Genomic DNA, 20,441 nt, shown 5'->3' on the forward strand with positions numbered 1-20,441 from the left:
AACAGCGAGAATGAAAGAGAGAGAGAGGTAGAAAGAGCACGTGTGAAATATATTTTGTGTGCAACAGTGCGTATGAGTGCTGAGGCTGAAGTTTCTTATAATGAATACGTACTTGCCACAAGTCTAATGATGTTGGCTGAAATTGCAACGCAGAAATACAAAACATGCAGAAAACAGAACTTAGGTTAAGATTGCCGCTTTTAGCTATTTATTTTTTAAATAACCAATCTATAAATTCAGTCTCTGGAATTATCATACAAAATAAATGCATTCACAAATGAATGTTATAAATATTAAGTATTTCTTAAAAACATAGCATAAAGAAATGAGTAAGAAAGCTACAGTCGAGTGAGCTGTCGAAAAACTACATCTCTATCTCTTATAATCTCTGAGATCTTTGTGTTTATACAGACGGACAAGGTAGACATTTCAATATCGTCTCGGTTATTAACACAAAGCAAATAATATATATACTACTTTATAGGGCCGGAGATGCCTCCTTCTGCCTCCTTTCTTGCAGGCACAAAATTTCAACACCCTTCTACCCAATGAGTAGCGGTATGCTTACTTATAATACAAATTTTTTGATGTGTTTGAATCGAATGCCAATTAGGAGCATTTTGGTGCAACTAAAAGTAGAGAGAAAGTAGCAGAAAGAAACTACAAAACTCCATTCAAGCAGAAAATAAAAATATACAATACGTTAGTTTAAAATTTAAACCTACAATGTGTAAAGTGAATTCCTGAATTCCAAACATACATCCATCTCATGTGGAGTAGAAGTACGTGCACATGAAAGTATTACGTTATTTTAGACAATTTTAGGTATTATGACAGCCCGGAATATTGCATTAAAACTTCTTCTTTGGAAACTTCAATATCAATTCTAAGATATCTCAATGCCAGCATCCGTAGAATTTAACTTTGCAAATGCCAAAGCAGACTTTACTCCCAACGGCATTTTATAGCAACTCCGTCGGAAAAAAAAACAAGCCAAAAAGAAGCTAAGACGTGGTCTTAGATTTATACGCATGCACACATACACACCTGCCACACACACACACACCCACACATACACATTTACTCGCACAAAAACACACACGTAGAAAGCCGGGACACATTTGGCAGGCGCTGTCAGTCAATTTCCATTAAGTCAACACCTTATTGAATTTTATTGTAAATTGAAAAAAACTGCAAACTGCAAAATGGCAAACGAGCCACAAGAAAATTCCACATAAAGTAAGATTTGAAAAGCAAATTGAATGAACAAACAACAAACGAGTGGGAGAATTGCGAAATAACAAGAGAATTTGTAGCCCAAACTGCATAGTAAACTTTGTAATTAATTTGCATAACTTGCCAACGATTGTAATGTAATTTGTATTTGTCACATAAATTATCACGCAATGAAAATAGTTTTCAAATGTGCAGACAGAATAGCCGACTGTGTTTAGTAACTATCGATAAATTATCGGCAAAACCACGCCCCCTGTTGACCCTTCTAAACACTAAACCCTATAAAGCGCAGGAAGGCGAAACTGTCTAATTTTAGCCCCCATTGTACTTTAGGTGCTTGCCAGGGACCGCAAATATTATGCATGTTATAAATCACGACGACGACGACGACGTCGACGGCGACAACAACGACTGCGAAAATGTTCACATTAATTGTTGCAACGTCATTTTCGGGCCTATTGTGTTCGGCGTACACGTTTTGGGTCGTTGGTCCTCAGTCCTTGGTCCTCGGTCTGCGACTGCTCGATGGACGGTGTGCTGGCTAATAAAAGGCGTGCTCTCTATGTGTGCTCCAGACGACGCCTTTGTGTCACGTGGCAATTTCGCAAAAGGAATTTCAACAATGTAGACGTTTTTACAACACTTCTGAGAGGGGGCGGGGTCGGGGGCATCAACAGCACTCGCAACGGCGACAGTTGCAGAAAAAATATCAAAAAATAAAACCTTAAACTATTTTTTTTTTTTCGTTTGCTCCATAGGCAAATGCAGTGACAGTGTGTTGGAGTTGGTGGCCATGAAACATGACTGTTTAGTAGCAGGATTTGGGATTTGTCAAAGGACCGCCACAATGCCGACAAAGCGCGCCGCAGGTTCGTAATTTTCATAATTTCACATTTGAGACTCAACACAAAATAGTTGGCAGGGAGAGAATAGAAGATCTACTTCCATATGGTTTCCGGCAAATAACAAGAAATAACTACAGCAATTTCCAGGCAGGAATAATAAACGTAGTATACAGCATCTTTTAGTCAATCCAGTTTAATGGTTATGTAATACACTTTTAAATTGAATATTTCTTCAATAATATTAATTAATTAAAGACTTAAAAATTTGCAAATTTGAGCACTAAGTTTTTTAATCCTCAGATTTCAGATTTAGTACAATTGTAACAAAATTGATATACATTGTGTTTGTAGCTGTGTTAGTTTTCTATTTTTTTTTTTTATGATAAAAATTGACAATAGAAAAATTTAATCGTATTTTTAATAATGAATATCAGATAAAGTTTCGAGATATTTAAATTTAATGATTTTCAAATGAAATTCAGACAAATTTGTAATATTGTTTATTTATATTATATCTTTAGTTTATATGAAAATAGTAAATAATAGCTGATATATAAAAATAACATTAATATATATATATAAATTATTTATTATATATTAAAAAAAAAAATATTAAATCAAACTGAGTTAATTTGTTATACTATGAACTTTTATGTTGTTTGACATGAAAAAAGTTTTCAAAATAACATACAAAATATAGAATATAATTATATTATATATTAAGCGGTTAACCGCTGTGTTTTCTACTTCGAAAACACAATTGGGTATAATCCAACTATTCAGAAGGGATATAGAAGAAAATCGAAAATAACATAGCAATTATAGGCAAATATAATATTCAACTGTTTGCCTATAAATGCTATGTTCGTATAACTTAATAGTGCTATTCGATAGATATTGATTTACATATCGATTAAATAAATATGTAAAATATAAAATGAGCGCCCCTAATGAGCAAAATTTTAAGCGATATATTTTTGCAGGTTCCACAAATTTTAAAGTGACTGTTTTTGACAACCTTTGTGACCCTAAATTTGACACTTAAATGGTAAACAAACAAAGACTTGCTTATTAAATAAATGCAATTATTAAAAAAACAGATAAAATCACATTCATTTGCTATTTCTATGGCGACAATATCCGAAGCAAATATTATTGCAACTTGGTTGCACTATTTTTTATATTTTAAGTTTCATATATTGTCTTGCGACTTTACAATATTAATTAATGTTATTTCTCTTCGCGAGAAACTGGCCTTTTTACCCTTTCGTTTTATTTGTATTTTTTTTTATTCTTTATGCTTCTCTTCACTTCGCCGATATGAGTGCGGAATAATAGATTGTATATTTTTTCACACGTGGAACTGCTGATTTAACATCAACATACATTCCAGTATCGAAGTATCGATACGCTTAAAAAAATGTTTGTGCTGGGAACTACGGAACGAAATGACATTGCAAAAATTTAGCATAGCCTTTTTTAAAATTCTCCAAAATTTGTACAAAAAATACTCACCTTGAAGCTCACGCTATCATCACTAATTTGCAATAAGCCGGGAAGTTTATTTTTATAAAAACAATTTCTGCAATGCGCACACAAACTTAAACAAGCACAACTAATATACAAATACATACAAATGTTCCCCAAATAGAGATGTCTGTACATGCAATGTGTGTGTTAAACGCTGCGTATGTGTAAAAGGCACGCACATAAAATGCAGGCCCAAACACTCGAAGACAAAAGTTATGCATAAAGAGAAAAACAGCAAAAGGGCGTCGTTAATATTTCAAAAACAGAAACGGAAAACCCATACACAAAAGTTCTTGAAATACAAACAGCAAAAGCAAACCGACAAACAACTGCAACAACAAACAGATATTAAAAGACATATTTGTCGCTTGGACGGTAATAGACAATAGGAGTAACAAGATACTAAAGCAGGAACGGTAGCCACAACAAATTAGACAAACGAAAGATGCAAGTAGAATGTAATTTATGGCCGGAGCAAAGTGAGGTTAGGTTAGATGTGGTTTGAGTATTTGCAAAAATTTGTTATGTGTACATGTGTGTGTGAGTGGAGCTGGTGCTACAAATTAATTGTTGACAGCGTCGACAGCATTAGAGACAAGTCAAAGTGCACCCTCCAATTTGAGGGAGTCAATTGTTTGGTGGCAACAACTCCATTTATCACCTGCTCGGTGTAAGTTCAAAAAGATGCCAACGAAAAACATGCGAATCAATTAGAAACTTATAAATTGTTCGCACTTACCTTTCCAACTCCGCATCATATTCACACTTTATCTCAAGTACGTTCATATTGTTTACTTAATTTTTATTATTATTAAATATTGAGCGCACCACTTTCCAATCACTAATCACTATATTTGAAAAATTTCGACTGTCACGCGCACAATAAAAGTGCAGCCCATTTATGTTGACATACTGTGCAGGCTGCCAGACTTTTGCAATAAGATGCTAGAGTTGCCAGTTAACATGGCTATTTGTTAAGACTATGGTCACACTGCATGATGCACAGCTGTTGGAGTTTACCGCCCACGTAAAAATTCAAATACAAGTATTATTGCATTTAATTAAAAATTTCCGAAAGTCAAATGATGATTCGTCATTAACCAAAACCAGTTTAGAGTATTATTAAAACCACTTCACCCACGTTTACTGTTTTAGAGGGAAAGGCGGCACCCAGCCACCAAAGGAGCGCTCCAACTCCTCGGCTACAGCTAAGCAAAGACGATCGTTATTGTGATTGGCAACCACCTGAATACCCAGCGGCATGCCATTCGAATCCAATCCCATGGGCACCTGCGTTGCCGGCAGTCTCAGCACATTGAACAAACTGAAATAGCTAAAGTCCATGAACTTGACCAGCGGATAATAATGGAATGGCGCCGTTCGTGGCGAACTGTGGAAGAACAAAATTCCATCGTCGCCCAACAATTCCTGCAGATATTTTTTGCATTTCTGAGTCGCATCCCTTATCAATGGCTCCGACTCCTTGGGCAGCAAAGCGTCAATAAGCGAATAAATCGCCGCCATGCTGAAGTCACTTTTTCCCAGCAGCTTCTTGAAAAGCTCCACGAAGGGATTCAAGACGACGCCGTTGCCTAGCAACAGATTGAAGTTTGATGGCTCCTGTGTCATCCAATAGCGCCACATTTTGCCCGTCAATTTGGCCTGCGGCAGTTGAACCAATCGTACCTCTTGCCCGCTAAGAGATTCAAAATGTTGACGCACATTGTACATGACACGCTCAGTCTCCCGATTAATAGGATTGCATTGACGCATTCCATTGCTCGCCACATAAAAGTAACGCAGCTTCTTAACGTTCACCTGCTGGTCCAGCTTAAGCACAGCCTTAACACTCGGCTCCTGCAGCACCTTCATGATGGGAAGCAAATCGGTGGCATGCCGAGTCATGGGTCCCGCATTCACCATGGTCTCCGTCTCCTTGCCGGTGCGAAAAGTGCAGCCTGCCATGTTGAACGGCGCCGGCACTGGGTTTGTGGCCAAAGATGCCGCAATTGAAGGCGGGTATGCGTATGGAGCCGCCAATATCGGTGCCCAGGCCAAAGCCCGTGCAGCAGGCGCTAATGAGCGCGCCTTCGCCGCCTGAAGAGCCACCAACGGAGCGTCGCAAATCGTAGGGATTGTTGGTGCCACCAATGAGCATGTTGCGTGATTCCATCCACTTGTTCACCTCTGGCACATTGCTAGGTAGCAATGAAGATGGCGCCACTGACCTTCATCAGCCGCACACACTCCGCATCCTCCTTGGCACGCACATCCTTGCGAGCAATCAAGCCCAGCGTATGCAACTTGCCAGCCACCGCAGTGCTGTCCTTCGTGGTGAAAGGCACACCCAAAAAGGGAAGCGCCTTCAACTGCTCCTCGCTGTATTCATTAGCTTCCAGCTTGGCATCGATTTCTCGCGCCTGCTGCAGTGCCTCAGTTTCAAAGGGGCCATCGACCACAGCGTTGAGTTCGCGATTCACGATTTCGATGCGTTCGCAATAAGCTTTGACGATGTCGTAACTCTTGAGCTTGCGTTCGCGTATTTGCTGTGCCAACTCGACCGCACTCTTGGTCAATATAACCTGTTGCTCCACACTCTGCGGTGTTGCAACACGTCGATGGGGCCCCAAAACCAGCCCAATACAAACTCCAGAAAGCGATCGCTTATGATGTGAAGCAGAGTTATTAGTGCTTCCAGCAGAACTTTTCCAAAGGCCATATTGTGAATAAGGTGAAGACCGCGTGAATACTAATTATAAATTATTCTGTTTATATTTCGCACTTTGTTCGACGTCGGTCTTTGATTTCAGCTTTATGACTGCCAGACAGAGATATGCATACAATAAACACGCATAATGCTTAGATACAGAGCGTAACAGCAATAAGTGGACGGCGTTGCCACTCTGTTAAAGCTCTCTCTAAGCCAGCCATAAATCATTATTTTAAGACCCAACGGCTATCTTGACAGCAGGCAGCGGAGGTTAGTACGTTGCTCATTTCGCCTGGCAAGCAAAAAAAAAATATTAAAAAACAAATTAATTTACAGTAATCATGCATTCTAAAATTTTGCTAACTAATACTGAAATTCGAATTTACGAATTCCAATGGGCACTGCTGTTAAATCGCTATATATGTATGTATGATTACCAGCTACTATGGAGTGAATTTATGATTAGCTTACACTGAAATGTAGATCAACTTTAACATTAATAATAATAATAAAAAAATAACAAAAGTGTTTATTTATCAATATTGTAATTATGAATAATTCACATCTAAACTTAAAATTGTAATTACTGACATTTTCTAATTGGTAAGCACACGAGAGCTTTTCATGCGCACACTACTCAAAAAAATGTTAAATGTCGTAACGTGTACGGCTGTTCTGCGTAGTCATAACATCAGTGTTGCCCACTTCGTATATTACTGCGAAATATTATGAATTTTCTTGCTATTTATCAGAATAATTGAGGTTTTACATATTAAAAACTTGTAACCTAATTTAAATAAATTAAATTAAATGATATATGTAAATACGTGAATTTTGAGAATATTACTCCTGAAAAAGTATATTTTTAAATCAGTTTGGGTGAAAAACAGTATATTCTAAAATACTCAACACGGTCACGCTGTCGATAGTAAAGCTATTACATCGTATAAAAGCGTCGTCGATTGGCCACCACGCAACAACAAAACAACAACAATATAAGAAAACAAATATCGACCCGCACTGTCGCTGCAGCAGCTGTGAGTGGGGTTAGTTTTGCTTTTACCGCGCTGCTTGAAGCGTCGCAGATCGCTGTCCGTACCTGTATTGAATTTTCGTACGTAAAGAAAAAAAAATAGGCGACTTACAAAATAGAAAGTGCACTCATTTTAGTTACAAAACGTTGAATACTAATGTGTGCATTATTTTATTTTAAATGTGTGCTAAATTGCATTTGCAATGTTCTGCATTTTATTTGAAGCCGCTCTGCGTTAGTGTTTGTTTGTTCGACTTGCGACTAAATATGGGTGTGTGCGTGTGTCTGTGTGCGTGGGAGTCAATGGGGTGGTGAGTGGGGTGTTCGTGTTGCTGAGAAACGCAGCAACTGTTTAAATTGCATATTCTATTGAGTTGAAAGCAAGACAAGCAATAGCCCGAATCACGCAATACAGCTGCAAATAAGCAAGGAAAAATACTATGCAATGCACACACACGCAGAAAAAACTCTGTTTTTGTTTGCTTACCGTGTGCACAAGGTTTCAAAATCGCATAACAAAAAAAAAAAAAAAAAACAAACAGAACCACATTAACAAATAGTAATACTAATCGCATACATAGTAAGCTTAAGTTGTTAACTAATAGTTTTGTGGTGGCTAGAGTTGTATACGCTACCCTTTGAAGCGTGGGGCATTTTTGGATCGTTGATTGTTGATTGTAGATCGCGCTGTTGTTGATAAAAACTTCTGCTGCTCCCACCTGCAATCGGTTGTTGCTGTTTCTTTCACACCTGATAGGCAATTTATTAGAAACCTAATGATTAATGTGATGATGATGATGAGTAGTTGTCGACACGCTTGCCGCTGATTACCCAGCCAAATAATAAGCCGGTTAGTCGGTCGTCGACGCCACCTGAATTATTCCATGATAAGTTGAATAGTAACATGTGAGTAAATTCGACAAACGAGTGTGCTCAACTCTCAGATACCCGCTAATCATGGTAAAGATTTTATCCTAAAATATACCAATAAAATATACCGAATATAATGTTATTTGCAAAAATGTATTATTATCAAACTACTTTAGAATATACCATACGATTAGTAGAAATATACCATTACTATTGAACGACGCATAAATATACGTACCTTAGTACAATTGGTCTAAATATACTGTTACATTCAAATGTAATAATTTAATAAATAGATTTGTTTAATTTTAAACAATTGTCGATGCTATGTTTGAACAACTTGAAAATATCTTAAACGATCTTTATCAAATTTATGTATTTAGATTATTGAGTTTTTTGTGCGTACACAATTCCAAGGCTCTATCTTTAAAACTTGATTGCTGCGCAAACAAGCAAGATTTGTCAAAACAGACTCTGATTTCCCCTCTTATAGTGTACAACCCGTTAGTCATAATGTATCGTCTCAAGTATAAAGTAAGAAACCTACGCTAATTTAATCAATTAACTTGTTACTCAATAATTGTTCTAGTGTTACCCAATTAACATCTGGTAAATATAATATATACAAATATTATGACAGCTAAATATTATTGCTAATAAGAAATTGGGAGAATTCATTAAAAACAATTCTCACTCTTAGAAAATTTGATCATTGTAACATACGATAATTTGATACACCCTTGATAGAATCGAAGATGCCAGTTGCATACACTTCCTAGCATTAAGTTGAAACAACCTTCTACACATTTGGATAGTGGGTATAAAGACGATATGAAATCTTATAGGTAGCATGCAATACTCGTTTCATACAATCGCCGAGAGGCGCGTCAGTCGGTACCGTCATCGTCGCTTTTGTCGTTACCTGCTCTTAGCCATAATACATTTGCCAAACACACATCAGCTGAGGCACACGCTAGCTTAAGTTAACGTACTCTCTAAAAACAACACTTAAATACTCGCACAAATAAAAACAACATTCGTTTTTCTTTCAGTTAAAAACTAAAAACTGTAGGCAGATAGAGAAAATGGAAATGAGTTCCGTCAGCCAGGAAACTGAAGCGGCCGCTTCGAGTGGTGAATCATCATCAATATCGCCTGGTGATTATATGAAGCAATTCAAGAACATCATTGCGCCGGGCAACGAGACATCCATGACCAGAGAATTCAAGCCTCAGGTGGCCTACGAATTTGAACGATACTCGAATCCCCAGCAGCTGAAACAGTTTGTCCTGCGTAGCGAGAAGCTGCGCTCACTCCTCGAACATTATTCGCAGGAAACAAAACAGCCGCTGCGTCAGCTGGAGCAGCAGGCACGTGCCATTATCGATGAGATTGGACTGGATCGGAATATGGCCATCATTCGTTGGTGTGGCATTGCCATCACAGCGATTGGCAAACGCATCTGCGATGGCATCTATGTGAACTCAGAGAGCATGGCCAATGTGCGCAAGGATATGGGCAAGTGTCCAGTGCTTTATTTGCCCAGCCATCGCAGCTATATGGATTTCATACTGATGAGCTACATTTGCTACTACTATGACATTGAGATACCTGGAATTGCGGCCGGCATGGGTGAGTCATCACCAAAGTAGATGTCATAAAGTTAAGCGCTTTAATTACCTCTTTGTCATTGTTGTTGCAGACTTTCACTCGATGTTTGGCATGGGAACCATGCTTCGCAAAACGGGCGCCTTCTTCATGCGACGCTCCTTCTCGAACGACGAGCTTTACTGGGACATCTTCAGGGAGTACATGTATGCCCTCGTTGCCAACTATCACATCGGCGTGGAGTTCTTCATCGAGGGTACACGCTCGCGCAACTTCAAAGCGTTAGTACCCAAGGTGGGTCTCTTGTCCATGGCATTGTTGCCCTATTTCACTGGCGAGGTGCCTGACGTGATGATTGTGCCGGTTAGCGTTGCCTATGAACGTGTGCTCGAAGAGCAATTGTTTGTCTACGAGCTGCTGGGTGTGCCCAAACCCAAGGAGTCCACCAAGGGATTCTTCAAGGCATTGAAAATCATTGACGAACGCTTTGGCAAAATGTTTCTGGACTTTGGTACTCCGATTTCGGCGCGTGAGTTCTTTGGCCATGAAAGCGGTGATCGCATTCAGCGTGCTGGTCTCGGTGGCTCGCTGCAGAAGCTGAATCGTCAGGAGATTGAGCTGGTCAAGCAGCTGGCCAATGAGATTATCTATCAACAGCAGCGTCGCATCGTCATCAGCACCTTTAATATGCTGAGTTTGTTCTATGCCAGCAAACTCTATGGTCAACTCAGCGTGAATCTCGACGAACTGGCACGTGGTATACTGCATCTGAAGCGCATCTTTGAGCAGCTGGGCGCCCATGTCAGCACACGCAGCAGCAATATCAAGTCTGACATCATTGATGCCGTGGAGATTCATGGCAATATTTTGCAATTCCGTGTGGGACGCTTGCAGTTTACCCCACTGGCAGCTGATCAGTTGGCGGCCAAGATCGATGTGAAACGGCTGAAGGCACACGCTCTGAGTCCTGAGACTATGGCTGTGGCTGTGCCGATGTTGGCGCTGCAGCTCTATGTGAATCCCTGCATGTTTTGGATGGCACGTCCCGCTTATCTGTTGCTTGCTGCGTTGAAGGAGCAGCGACGTCAACACATGGAGGATGTGGTTGCTACATATGAGAGCACGTTGTCGGCCCTGCATAATCATGTGAACAGCATGGATGCACTGTTCCAACATGAGTTTATTGTTGAATCGAATCGCGAGGCAGTGGAATTTGAAACGCATTTGCAGTTGCTGCTAGATGAACGCGCTCTGGAGCTGGACAAGCAAACGGGCAGGATTAGTGTGCAGGATAACGAATGTTCTCGCGTTATACTTGCCGCGTTGGCGCCATTCCTCTGCCTTTATTATCAGTTGGCAGTGACGATCCGACAGGTGAATAAACTCCCCCGACTCCTTGCAGAATGGTTGAATAAATTGTGTGTGTTTTTTGTTTTGCAGTTGTCCGAAGATGGGGAGTTTAGTTCGAAGGAGTTGCTGGTGCGCGTGCAACAGTATGTGGAGAAATTGTTGCAACAACCGGGCGGAGCGGCAGCTCATGTGCATCCATATTGTCTGGCCCTAGACAACCTGAATATTGCCATTTATGCGCTGGTGCAGAGCGGATATCTGCACAAATCGCGCGAGACGGGTCTGATGCGAGTCGCCTCAGCGACTTCGGACAAGTGCCTGAGGCAGCTGGAACTGCAACTGCTCGAGTATTGCCAGCTGATGCCATTTGCCCAATACTCGACGGCGGCCAACGAACAGGCCCAATCACATATAGCCAAATTATAACTGACAAATGGCAAGCGATCGTCGGTCGTCGGTGGACGTCTGCCGATTGCGATTCCATTGTTAGCACAGTACAATTCATATGGCATATTATCACAATTCATTCAATTCATTGTCAGCTTGCTCAAGAATTGTCGCATCATTTGCATTTTGTTTGTTTTTGTACTTGTGGCGCCGCTTTGGCAGCTGCTCCTCTGGCTCATTGCATCCACGTGCACGTCCACGTCCACGTAGGCATCGCCAATGGTCGTCGTATGTATGTAAGTATAAATAAGGGGAAGTGGTAACTTATGGTGTGGTCGGGAGGGGCTTCTTTTTTAGTCATTTAGCGATTAAGAATAATTGATATTTTGCCCTGTTGCCATATGTCAAACAAAAAAAAAATACATTTAACACAGTCAATTGCAGTACGGCAACAAATTACGATTTTTCTAGAACGTAATGCAGTTTTTTAGATAGACATCCCAACGACATGCATGGCAAGTTTTCTATATTCTTGAATATGTTTAAGCGAATATTGGAACTTGACCGAAACCCTTGAACCAATTTATTTTAATGCACCGTATATTGAAGAAAAAACATTCTCTTCGGTATTCAACATTTCTCGATCGGTTATTGAGATTCTAACACTTTTTTTTATTATTTAGTCTTTTAGTTAGAAATGCCAAGGGAATTTGTTAAGCTGTCAAATAATTCTCTGGCTGGTTAGCAACAGCTTGCCATAAACAGTTGTACAATATTGTGTCGATAATTGCAATTTCATATAATTGCACATCTAAGTTAATTTAAATTTCTCTTAACCAGGGACAGTAATTATGATGATTTTAAAATAAAATAAAAGTTTATTGCCGCACATTTTGAAGACTTTATAGTTTAATTTTTTGTAACTCACAATTACTATTTGCGGTCTCTGCAAATAAGTTGTATTCAATATTTGTTCATTTTAAAATATTGCCTAATAGATTAGCAGTCATATGTTGCTTGAAAAGGTTTTAGTTAAACGCACAACAAAAATATTGTACAATCTATTTATTATACAAAGTTATCTCACAAAAGTTGAACACAAATATTTTACTATCATTATGACTGTCAATTTTTGAGCCAAAGTGTTTAAAGTAGAAATAAACCTAAAAATATTTATAGTTGCAAATAATTGCATCATTTTATGTAACAAACATGACTTTGCCATTATCGACATTATACTGTACATAATTTTTTGAATTTCAAGCAGTATTAGTTTAGAAATCTGCGCTCAATTTAATTTAACACCTATATTTCTCTCATTTAGAACAGTTCCTGTGTTTTAATATTCTCGTTACGGTTATTCTATGGAAAACCTTCAGTCGATACAAGTGCCAATAAATTTGTACTTGGAATTTTAAATTAGCAAGAGTTCTAGTTGTAGTCCATAGTTAATAAGTCGGTACATTCTCAATATTTTTATAATACATTGAACAAACAGAGGGAATTTCCTAAGTAAAACCGCAAAGAAAGCAGAACACACAAACACAAGTCTAGCAACAAATGAAAATAAATAGTGCAATATTGTTTTTTGTTTACGTTTTTGTTTGTTTTTTAATCGTACTATTTTTGTAGCTAATTTTATATATGTATACTATAGAGAAATAACACCAATACACTAATTTATATACACTATATGAAGTAACAAAAACTAATATTAACAATAATAAAGCATATGTATATTTAGTGCCAGTTGCGCTCAACGTGTAAAATCAATTACAATAAAAACTGATAATGTTGCTCAGGCAAGAGGTCGATTAACTTTGTATCAATTTAGCTAGCAAAACTGTCGCTTAAACTGTTCCAAGGTCCGTTGGCAGATGACCACCTGCATCAGCAATCTCTCGGGATTCTTCTCATCCGCTTCGGTAAACACAACAGCCGCATTCTTATACAACCAAGCCATTTCAGGTCCTCCATTTGGCACTCGCATTTGCAGCTTACGGCGTCCTGTGACTGCCAGCACTTGACGTTCAATGTCCTGCAACAATGGATCCAGTCCAGTTAGTGCACGTGCCGAAATGCGATGAGCTGCCCGCCTGCTGCCTTCCTGCTCTGCAGCAGTTGGTTCTGCAGAAGCTGGCACCAAATCGCATTTGTTGTACACGTTGATGATAGGCGGCATGTGGCTGGCCGTTGAATCGCCACCAGCTATACTGAAGGCTAGGGAACGCAGCGTGGACTCCACATGAGCGCTCTGAGCTGCATGGCAGGGATGCGACAAGTCTTGCACGTGAATGATGATGTCCTATAGCAAGAAATTTGTTATAAAATATTATTAAGATAAGTCTCATTTATAGAATGCAGTAATAACATTCACATTTTTGAGGCATACTTAGTAAATAGCATCTGTACTCACCGCCAGCATTGCATCCTCTAGAGTGGCCACAAAGCACTCGAACAAATTGGTAGGCAAGTCCGACATGAAACCCACAGTGTCCATGTAGATCAGCTGCAGATTACAGGGCAGGAAACCGCCATGAGCTGTGACATCAAGCGTGGCAAATAATTGATTACGCGGCTGCAGCGAATCCTCCACGGTCAGCGCCTTTATCAAGGATGTCTTGCCGGCATTAGTATAACCCACAACAGCAGCTATCGGATAGTTCTGTTGCTTGCGCTTCTGGCGCAGCAACTGACGCTGGCGACGAACACGATCGAGTTCCGCCCGCAGCTTGCGTTCTCTGCTGCGCAGTATCTCCTTTTGCAAATCAGTCAGTGAGTAACCTTGTCGACGTGTTTGGGTCATGCTTGCATCTTTGGCCTGCGCCCAGATGTAAGGCAACTCGGCCATGGCCACCTGGAGACGGGCCTCTGCACTTGTGGCATGCAGCCGCAGAATTTGTATGACAACGGAATAGCGATCTAGCACTGGCAATCGAAACTCTGCCTCAAGGAAATGTTTCTGGGCAAAGGAGAGCGTTCCCTTGCTGACAAAGAGACAGGTGAGTTGCTGCTCCTGACGCAGTTCCGCCACAAGGGTCTTGAGCTCGGCCATTTTGCCGCTGCCGAAGAGCGCCTTACGTTCCAGACTCTCCAAGGGAACCTTTAAACCTCGCACCACCTTCCAATTGGGCAGCGAATGTATCAATGCTGTGGCTTCAGTCAGCTGATCATTTGGCTTCACATCGTCTGGAGTGTTCCGCTTAGCTGCCCACTTTACGTAAGGCTGCAAGATGAGCACCTTCTGTGCTGTGGCCACATCGCGACTAATGCGCATGGCGCCTCCTGCAACTTCATCGTACGCGCTGTTGAAGAAAGTGTCAAGTTAATAGGATATTTACTAAAGATAATGCAGTATACATTAATTAAAGGCAAACAAATGGATGGAAATATTAAACAAATATCCTATTGCTCAAAAATTATAGTTGTTGTCTATAATAAATAGCAGTAGTTGTAAATAATCTTTACTGGTTACTGGTTAATTATAAACTTTACTGGTTCATACCGATCGTCCAGGAAGCGCATATCAAGGGTGTCGGTTCCATTCCCCGTATCCGTTTCCTGCTCACTCTCCGCCTGCTGTCCAGATTGCATTTGTGCCTCAAAGAAGCTCTTGCGATTGCGAATTCCTTTGACACCTTGATGCTGCGTGTATTTGAGACGGGTTTGAAACTGCACGAGCGCAGGACGCAGCTGCGTGGTCCATGGCAAATGGCGTAAGAGGCGCAGGCACTTAGTCATAGTAGTTGCTTGATTTATCAATAGGTTTTCTCGTCCAGCACAGAATGTTTGTCCTCATATGCCATCCAAGCTGCCTGACAGGATTTGGTGCGAGTTGTTGTCGTCTGATAAGCAACACCTGTGGCCACCAGAGAGGAGAATAATATGTTGTACTTGGCTGGATACCGTATTTTAGTTTGCACTGCCTTTTGCACGAAGTACGTGCTTGCGAAACCTGTACAATTTCATTTTATTATTATGCAATTATTAAAGTTTATACGCAGAGTTTGTTATACCTAAACAAAACGATGCTAATCCAGTAAATAGAGCACGTGTCATGCAATCCAGGTAACCGTCAAAGCCGGGATGTTTGTCACGCTGTTGTTCCTTCAATCGCTTAATATCGTTCATAATAATGTTTATTTGTTCATTAATTAAAGCGCAACACAGAAAGGCAACGTGCAAGAGCCGGCAATATTATGATACGAATTTCCTACCTGTGTGGCAACACTTGTGCACAATCTGGTAACACTACTGAACAGTAAGTAGTGCACGTTCAAGCTTAACTAATTTGCATTAAGAAAAAAAAAAACAATATAATTTAGCTGCATAAACTACTGCTGTACAACTTGTGTTTAGTTTTTAATAATAAAGTTTTCAATCGACATAGTAATAAAAATTGCATGACATTCAAGCAATCAGGTAGGCACTACTGTTACAAAATGTGGTTATGGGCAGCACTTTTATGTGCATCTGGCAACTCCACCGTGTTTTGTTGTTTGTGGCTGGATTTTCTCAAATAAATTTAATGCAAAAATGGATGTGGATAAGATATGCCGCACTTGCCTCAGTCTAACAGGACCCCTCATGTCGATCTACGACGATGGCACCGGCAGCTGCCTTGTAGACATGTTGGGCGCCTTCACCAAGACCAAGGTAAGCAATCAAACAACGCCTTCCAAATCAATAAGCAACAAATCTGTTTTTTTGGGCATCGCAGCCGCGTCGCGAAGACAATTTGCCAGCCAGAGTCTGTCTCAAGTGTATCAGCGACATCAATCACTGCTACTCCTTTAAGCTCAAGTGCGAGAACTCCAATCGCACGCTGCGCCAGCTGATACCCAATGCGTTGCCCGAGGAGTCTGATGTTGTCGTCGAAGCGAAGCCAGCGGTGATCACAAAAGATGCCACAGCGCAGACAAACGCTGTCACCACCAGCACAAGTGAAGCACAAACTGATGCAGCTGTTGAGGAGCACAACCAAAGCAATGAGAAGCCGACAACGGTGCTCGCCTTTGAACCCGAGGGCGTAGAAGAGTTCGATTACGAATTTTCCGATGAGCAGGATGTGCTGCCGTCGAAGGACAGTGCCGAGAACATCATACTGCATGTGGAAAAGGATAACATAAAATTCGAGACCGAAATGCTCTACAACGAAAGCACCGGTGAGCTGCTCGAGCAGCGTTCCAAAGTGTCGCCCTCCAAGCAAAAAGAGTACAAATATCGCCTGGTTAGCAACGGCTCTGGCGACACTTATATAGCTCCAGAGCCAGCGCCAACTCTCTCTCAGATGACGACACGCAAGAGCGCATCCAAATTACTGCAACAACAGCAGCAGCAGCAACAGGATCAGGAGGAGCAACAGCAGGAAACTCCTTTGGCGGCATCTGCAAAGCGGAGCACACGTCGTCGCACCGCAGCCAAAATGGATGAACAAGCCGATGATGAAGTGAGTCAAGCAAAGCGGCAAGCCACTGAGCTAGAGGATCCCAAAGCCAATTTCCACTGCGATCGCTGTAATGCGGGCTTTGTGTTGGAGAAGTCACTCATCATACACAGACGGCAAAATGGATGCACGAATCGGAGTTTCAAGTGCAACGAATGCGAGCGAGTTTTTGTCTCGTTGAACCATTTAAATGAGCATCAGGCAACGCATGCGGCGCACAATTGCCAGGAGTGCGGCTCACGCTTTGACTCCAGAGAGCAGCTGGGCAGGCACATGGTACAGTCGCACAAGCGCAATCTGCGCAACCAGTGTAACGTGTGCCAGAAGGGTAAGCTAACCACCTAAATCACCATTTCTAAAAGCTAAACTCATTTATTTTTGCAGTCTTTACCATGCTCTCCACATTGCGCGATCACATGCGCATCCACACCGGCGAAAAGCCTTTTGTGTGCAATGTGTGCGGCAAGGGCTTCACCCAGAATGCGAATCTCCGACAGCATAAGCTGCGCCACTCCGACATTAAGCGCTTCAAGTGCGAGCTGTGCAGTAATTCGTTTGTGACCAAGGCAGAGCTCACATCCCACGCGCGCACACACACTGGCGTCAAGCCGTACGAGTGTGAGGTGTGTTCCTCGAGATTCACCACCAGCTGTTCACTGGCCAAACACAAGCGCAAGCATACGGGAGAGAGACCGTATCCCTGTGATCTGTGTCCCATGCGGTTCACCGCACTCAATGTGCTCAAGAATCATCGACGCACCCACACCGGAGAGCGGCCATTTGTGTGTCCATTTTGCTCGAAGAGCTTCACGCAGCGCGGCGACTGTCAGATGCATCAGCGGACGCATCAGGGCGATAAAATCTACATTTGTCCCGTGTGCAGCGAGGAATTTAAGTCGATGCACGACATGCGCTCCCACATAACGTTGCACGAGCAGCAGGACAAACGATTGGCGCACTTTACGCTGTCGAGCAACAAGGAGAATGGCAATGCGGCGACAGAGGCACGAGACGAGGACTCCGATGCGGTCGAGGCGGACATGATGTAGAAACTATGAAATGATGACGGATTCTATTTGTTAGAATTTCCTTAGACTTTAATTTTAGGCTTACACACTGTAGTTATTAAAAATGCTTATGCTGAATCGATCGATATATCTGCACTTGGTCGTCGTCTAATAGAACTGTCCAAATTGCGGCGTCGCCGCCGTCGTAGACGTCTCTGCGGCAGCAACGGGCAGCAGACTAGCCAAGGAAGCGCCACTCGTTACAGGCGGATCACCTTGAAACCAATTGACCAGTTCATGATGCGAGCTTTGGACGCATTTGCGCTGATCGGCAATCAGGTTCTCTGAGTATTTGACATGGTTTGCATACGCCTCCTTCTCGTGCTGCACATCCTTGGACATGCGATGCAGATCCTTGAGTATTGCCGAGCCCCACAGTTGCACATGTATGTCGGGTATTTTGCTAGCCAACTGCATGGCCGGCGTCACCATGTTCATGCTCTCCTTAGAGTTGCCTATGCTCAGAAAGACGTGCGAAAGCAGCACCAGCGAGCAACTGGTCAGACGATTCAAATCCTCGGCATTGGCCATTTTCAAGGTTTCGCGCAGAAAGCGTCTGTTTTTGATAGGAATAAAGATGATTAATTGATCTATGGATGATGTCTGCTTCACTTACTTGGCCTCGTGGAAGCTGTTCTTGTGGAAGGCGTGCAGTCCCTGCACATAGTAGAAGCCACCCATCAGCGCTTGGCTGCTGTATGTGTGCGTGTTCTCCGTGGAGACGGCATCGAGTATTTGCTTGAGATCCGCCTCCCGTTTGGTGCGCAGATATATGATGGCCAGGTTGAGGTTGGCAAACAGCTTCAGATCACGTTCGCTTGTCTCGCTGACGCACACCAGAAACTGTCGTTCCGCATGCTCAAAGAAGCTCGTGGACATGGAATACAGACCGATCAAACAATGCAACTGCGCCGAATGCCGCTTGAGAAGATTGCGATGCGGCGACGCCAAACACACATCGCGAGCGGCTGCAATTTCACGTATGGCCAGTTCCCGGTTGCCCATGACCATGCGACACATGACAATGTGCTCGAGCAGAATCACTTTGAAGACGGATAATATGGACTTGTCCTCCTGCAGTTTCAGCTTCTCGATTTGCGTCAGCGCTTTCTCCGTATACTTTTGCGCCTTGTCCATGTAGCCAGCCATCATTGAGTGAGACACGGTGACCAGGTAGACAAGCACATACAACTGTTCCTTGGGCAGCCACACGAACATCTCGAGCTGATTGGAGCCAAAGATGACTTCGTCACTGGGCCAATTGGGTGCCATTATTGTTTGTATGGACATCTGAAGCTGCTTCAAACTGGGTTTCACTGTTTTCACCTGACCTAAAGCTAGATAGTAGCACACTTGCAGCACCAGAAAGAACACTTTGAGATACTCCTTCTGGTGCGGGTTGGGTATGTTATTGTCAATGATTTGACCCGCTGAATTGAGCAACGCCAGCACATCGTTTGTCTTGCGTTCGATCATCAGGATCATTGCGCGTGAGAGCAGAAAGAGCACTTTAAGGTACGTGGCACCCGCCTCCTCCGCAGACTCGGCGCCCACAGCTAACAGATCGCTAGCGAGCGAGTACTCCCGGTCATTGGCATGAATTTGGGACAATTGCAGCAACAGTTTGCAATGCCAATAGACATTGTTCTGGGACAATTCAACAGCGCGTCGAAGCATCGCTTTGGCATGCGAGCTCTGCTCCGTTTGCAGATGCAGCTGGGCGAGCAGCGAGGCAGTGTCGAATTTCACATCGTCGAAATTCATGAGCGGCTCTGAGATGTTCCACGCCTGCTCCAGATGTTGTCGCGCCAAATTGATGTTGCAAGTGTAGGCCATTAGAACTTGTCCCATTTGCAAATGTGTGCGTGCTTCCACCTGTAATTCAAATTGAGGGATTATGTGGACTTTCACTTGGAACTGCAAACTCACCTTGGATGGCGGCTGAAAAGTGAAGAGCGCCTGTAAACATTGTATGCACTTCTTGATGTTTGGTGGCTGTGAGGTGCGAAAGTATTCGGCAAGTCCTAGGAGCGATATGTAACAGGCATCCTGCGATGCTGCGCCGGTATTTGCTACACTCATTTAGCGTTTAATATTGCCAAAATTCGGCTTCGTTTTTGTTTATCGCGTAATTTTTGTTGTTGTTGTTGTTACTACTGCCGCCGCTGCTGCTGCGTGGGTTAATGTGGTGGTTGACAGTGTGACCACAAGTTGCATTTCGAAATATACTGCTTTAAATATTCCGCGAATTGATATTAGCATCTAGATGCAAATTTACTAGCAGGGTGGTCATTAAAAATAAATGCCTGTTGATAAACAATTACATCAATATTCTTTCAGAATATATTATCTTATGACT

At 42.0% G+C, this 20,441-nt stretch overlaps 7 protein-coding genes across 10 annotated transcripts in view; 2 read left to right on the forward strand and 5 right to left on the reverse strand.

The window, feature by feature from the left end:
- The window catches only part of LOC117575649 (poly(U)-binding-splicing factor PUF60-B), a 131,662-nt gene extending 127,179 nt beyond the window's left edge, over positions 1–4,483 (reverse strand). For 3 of the 4 annotated variants that reach the window (XM_052007802.1, XM_052007803.1, XM_052007801.1), the window contains exon 1: positions 4,351–4,412. In XM_052007802.1, the coding sequence (XP_051863762.1) occupies positions 4,351–4,397 (47 nt within the window). In that variant the 5' untranslated portion in view covers positions 4,398–4,412. Of the gene's footprint in view, positions 1–4,350 lie in introns of all 4 variants that reach the window. The other variant, XM_034259935.2, reaches the window with a different exon arrangement.
- Positions 4,484–4,653: 170 nt separating this feature from the next.
- Positions 4,654–6,532, reverse strand: LOC117575655 (fatty-acid amide hydrolase 2). The gene is given in 4 exon segments (XM_034259941.2): positions 4,654–5,579; positions 5,581–5,811; positions 5,813–6,243; positions 6,246–6,532. Coding segments are annotated over 4 exon segments (1,572 nt in total). The 5' UTR covers positions 6,331–6,532; the 3' UTR covers positions 4,654–4,754.
- A 2,610-nt stretch (positions 6,533–9,142) lies between these two features.
- Positions 9,143–11,753, forward strand: LOC117575648 (dihydroxyacetone phosphate acyltransferase). The gene is made up of 4 exons (XM_052008154.1): positions 9,143–9,212; positions 9,277–9,856; positions 9,927–11,206; positions 11,273–11,753. The coding sequence occupies exons 2-4, from the start codon at positions 9,310–9,312 to the stop codon at positions 11,606–11,608; spliced, it is 2,163 nt and encodes a 720-aa protein (XP_051864114.1). The 5' UTR covers positions 9,143–9,212; positions 9,277–9,309; the 3' UTR covers positions 11,609–11,753.
- Positions 11,754–12,764: 1,011 nt separating this feature from the next.
- Positions 12,765–15,310, reverse strand: LOC117575654 (putative GTP-binding protein 6). The gene is made up of 3 exons (XM_034259940.2): positions 15,075–15,310; positions 13,986–14,874; positions 12,765–13,874 (listed from the first exon to the last, which is right to left on the reverse strand). Exons 1-3 carry the CDS (start codon positions 15,308–15,310, stop codon positions 13,404–13,406), a joined length of 1,596 nt encoding a protein of 531 aa, XP_034115831.2. The 3' UTR covers positions 12,765–13,403.
- Positions 15,311–15,327: 17 nt separating this feature from the next.
- LOC117575660 (transmembrane protein 141) lies at positions 15,328–15,771 on the reverse strand. The gene is made up of 2 exons (XM_034259948.2): positions 15,586–15,771; positions 15,328–15,524 (listed from the first exon to the last, which is right to left on the reverse strand). Exons 1-2 carry the CDS (start codon positions 15,698–15,700, stop codon positions 15,328–15,330), a joined length of 312 nt encoding a protein of 103 aa, XP_034115839.2. The 5' UTR covers positions 15,701–15,771.
- Positions 15,772–16,018: 247 nt separating this feature from the next.
- On the forward strand, positions 16,019–18,160 carry LOC117575650 (zinc finger protein 121). Its single transcript, XM_034259937.2, has 3 exons — positions 16,019–16,225; positions 16,290–17,343; positions 17,400–18,160. The coding sequence occupies exons 1-3, from the start codon at positions 16,106–16,108 to the stop codon at positions 18,062–18,064; spliced, it is 1,839 nt and encodes a 612-aa protein (XP_034115828.2). The 5' UTR covers positions 16,019–16,105; the 3' UTR covers positions 18,065–18,160.
- A 30-nt stretch (positions 18,161–18,190) lies between these two features.
- On the reverse strand, positions 18,191–20,355 carry LOC117575651 (MAU2 chromatid cohesion factor homolog). The gene is made up of 3 exons (XM_034259938.2): positions 20,012–20,355; positions 18,699–19,957; positions 18,191–18,638 (listed from the first exon to the last, which is right to left on the reverse strand). The coding sequence occupies exons 1-3, from the start codon at positions 20,162–20,164 to the stop codon at positions 18,191–18,193; spliced, it is 1,860 nt and encodes a 619-aa protein (XP_034115829.1). The 5' UTR covers positions 20,165–20,355.
- Between the last annotated feature and the right edge of the window lie 86 nt (positions 20,356–20,441).

This window comes from Drosophila albomicans, chromosome 2R (assembly GCF_009650485.2).
Source record: "Drosophila albomicans strain 15112-1751.03 chromosome 2R, ASM965048v2, whole genome shotgun sequence".
Taxonomy (NCBI): Eukaryota; Metazoa; Arthropoda; class Insecta; order Diptera; family Drosophilidae; genus Drosophila; species Drosophila albomicans.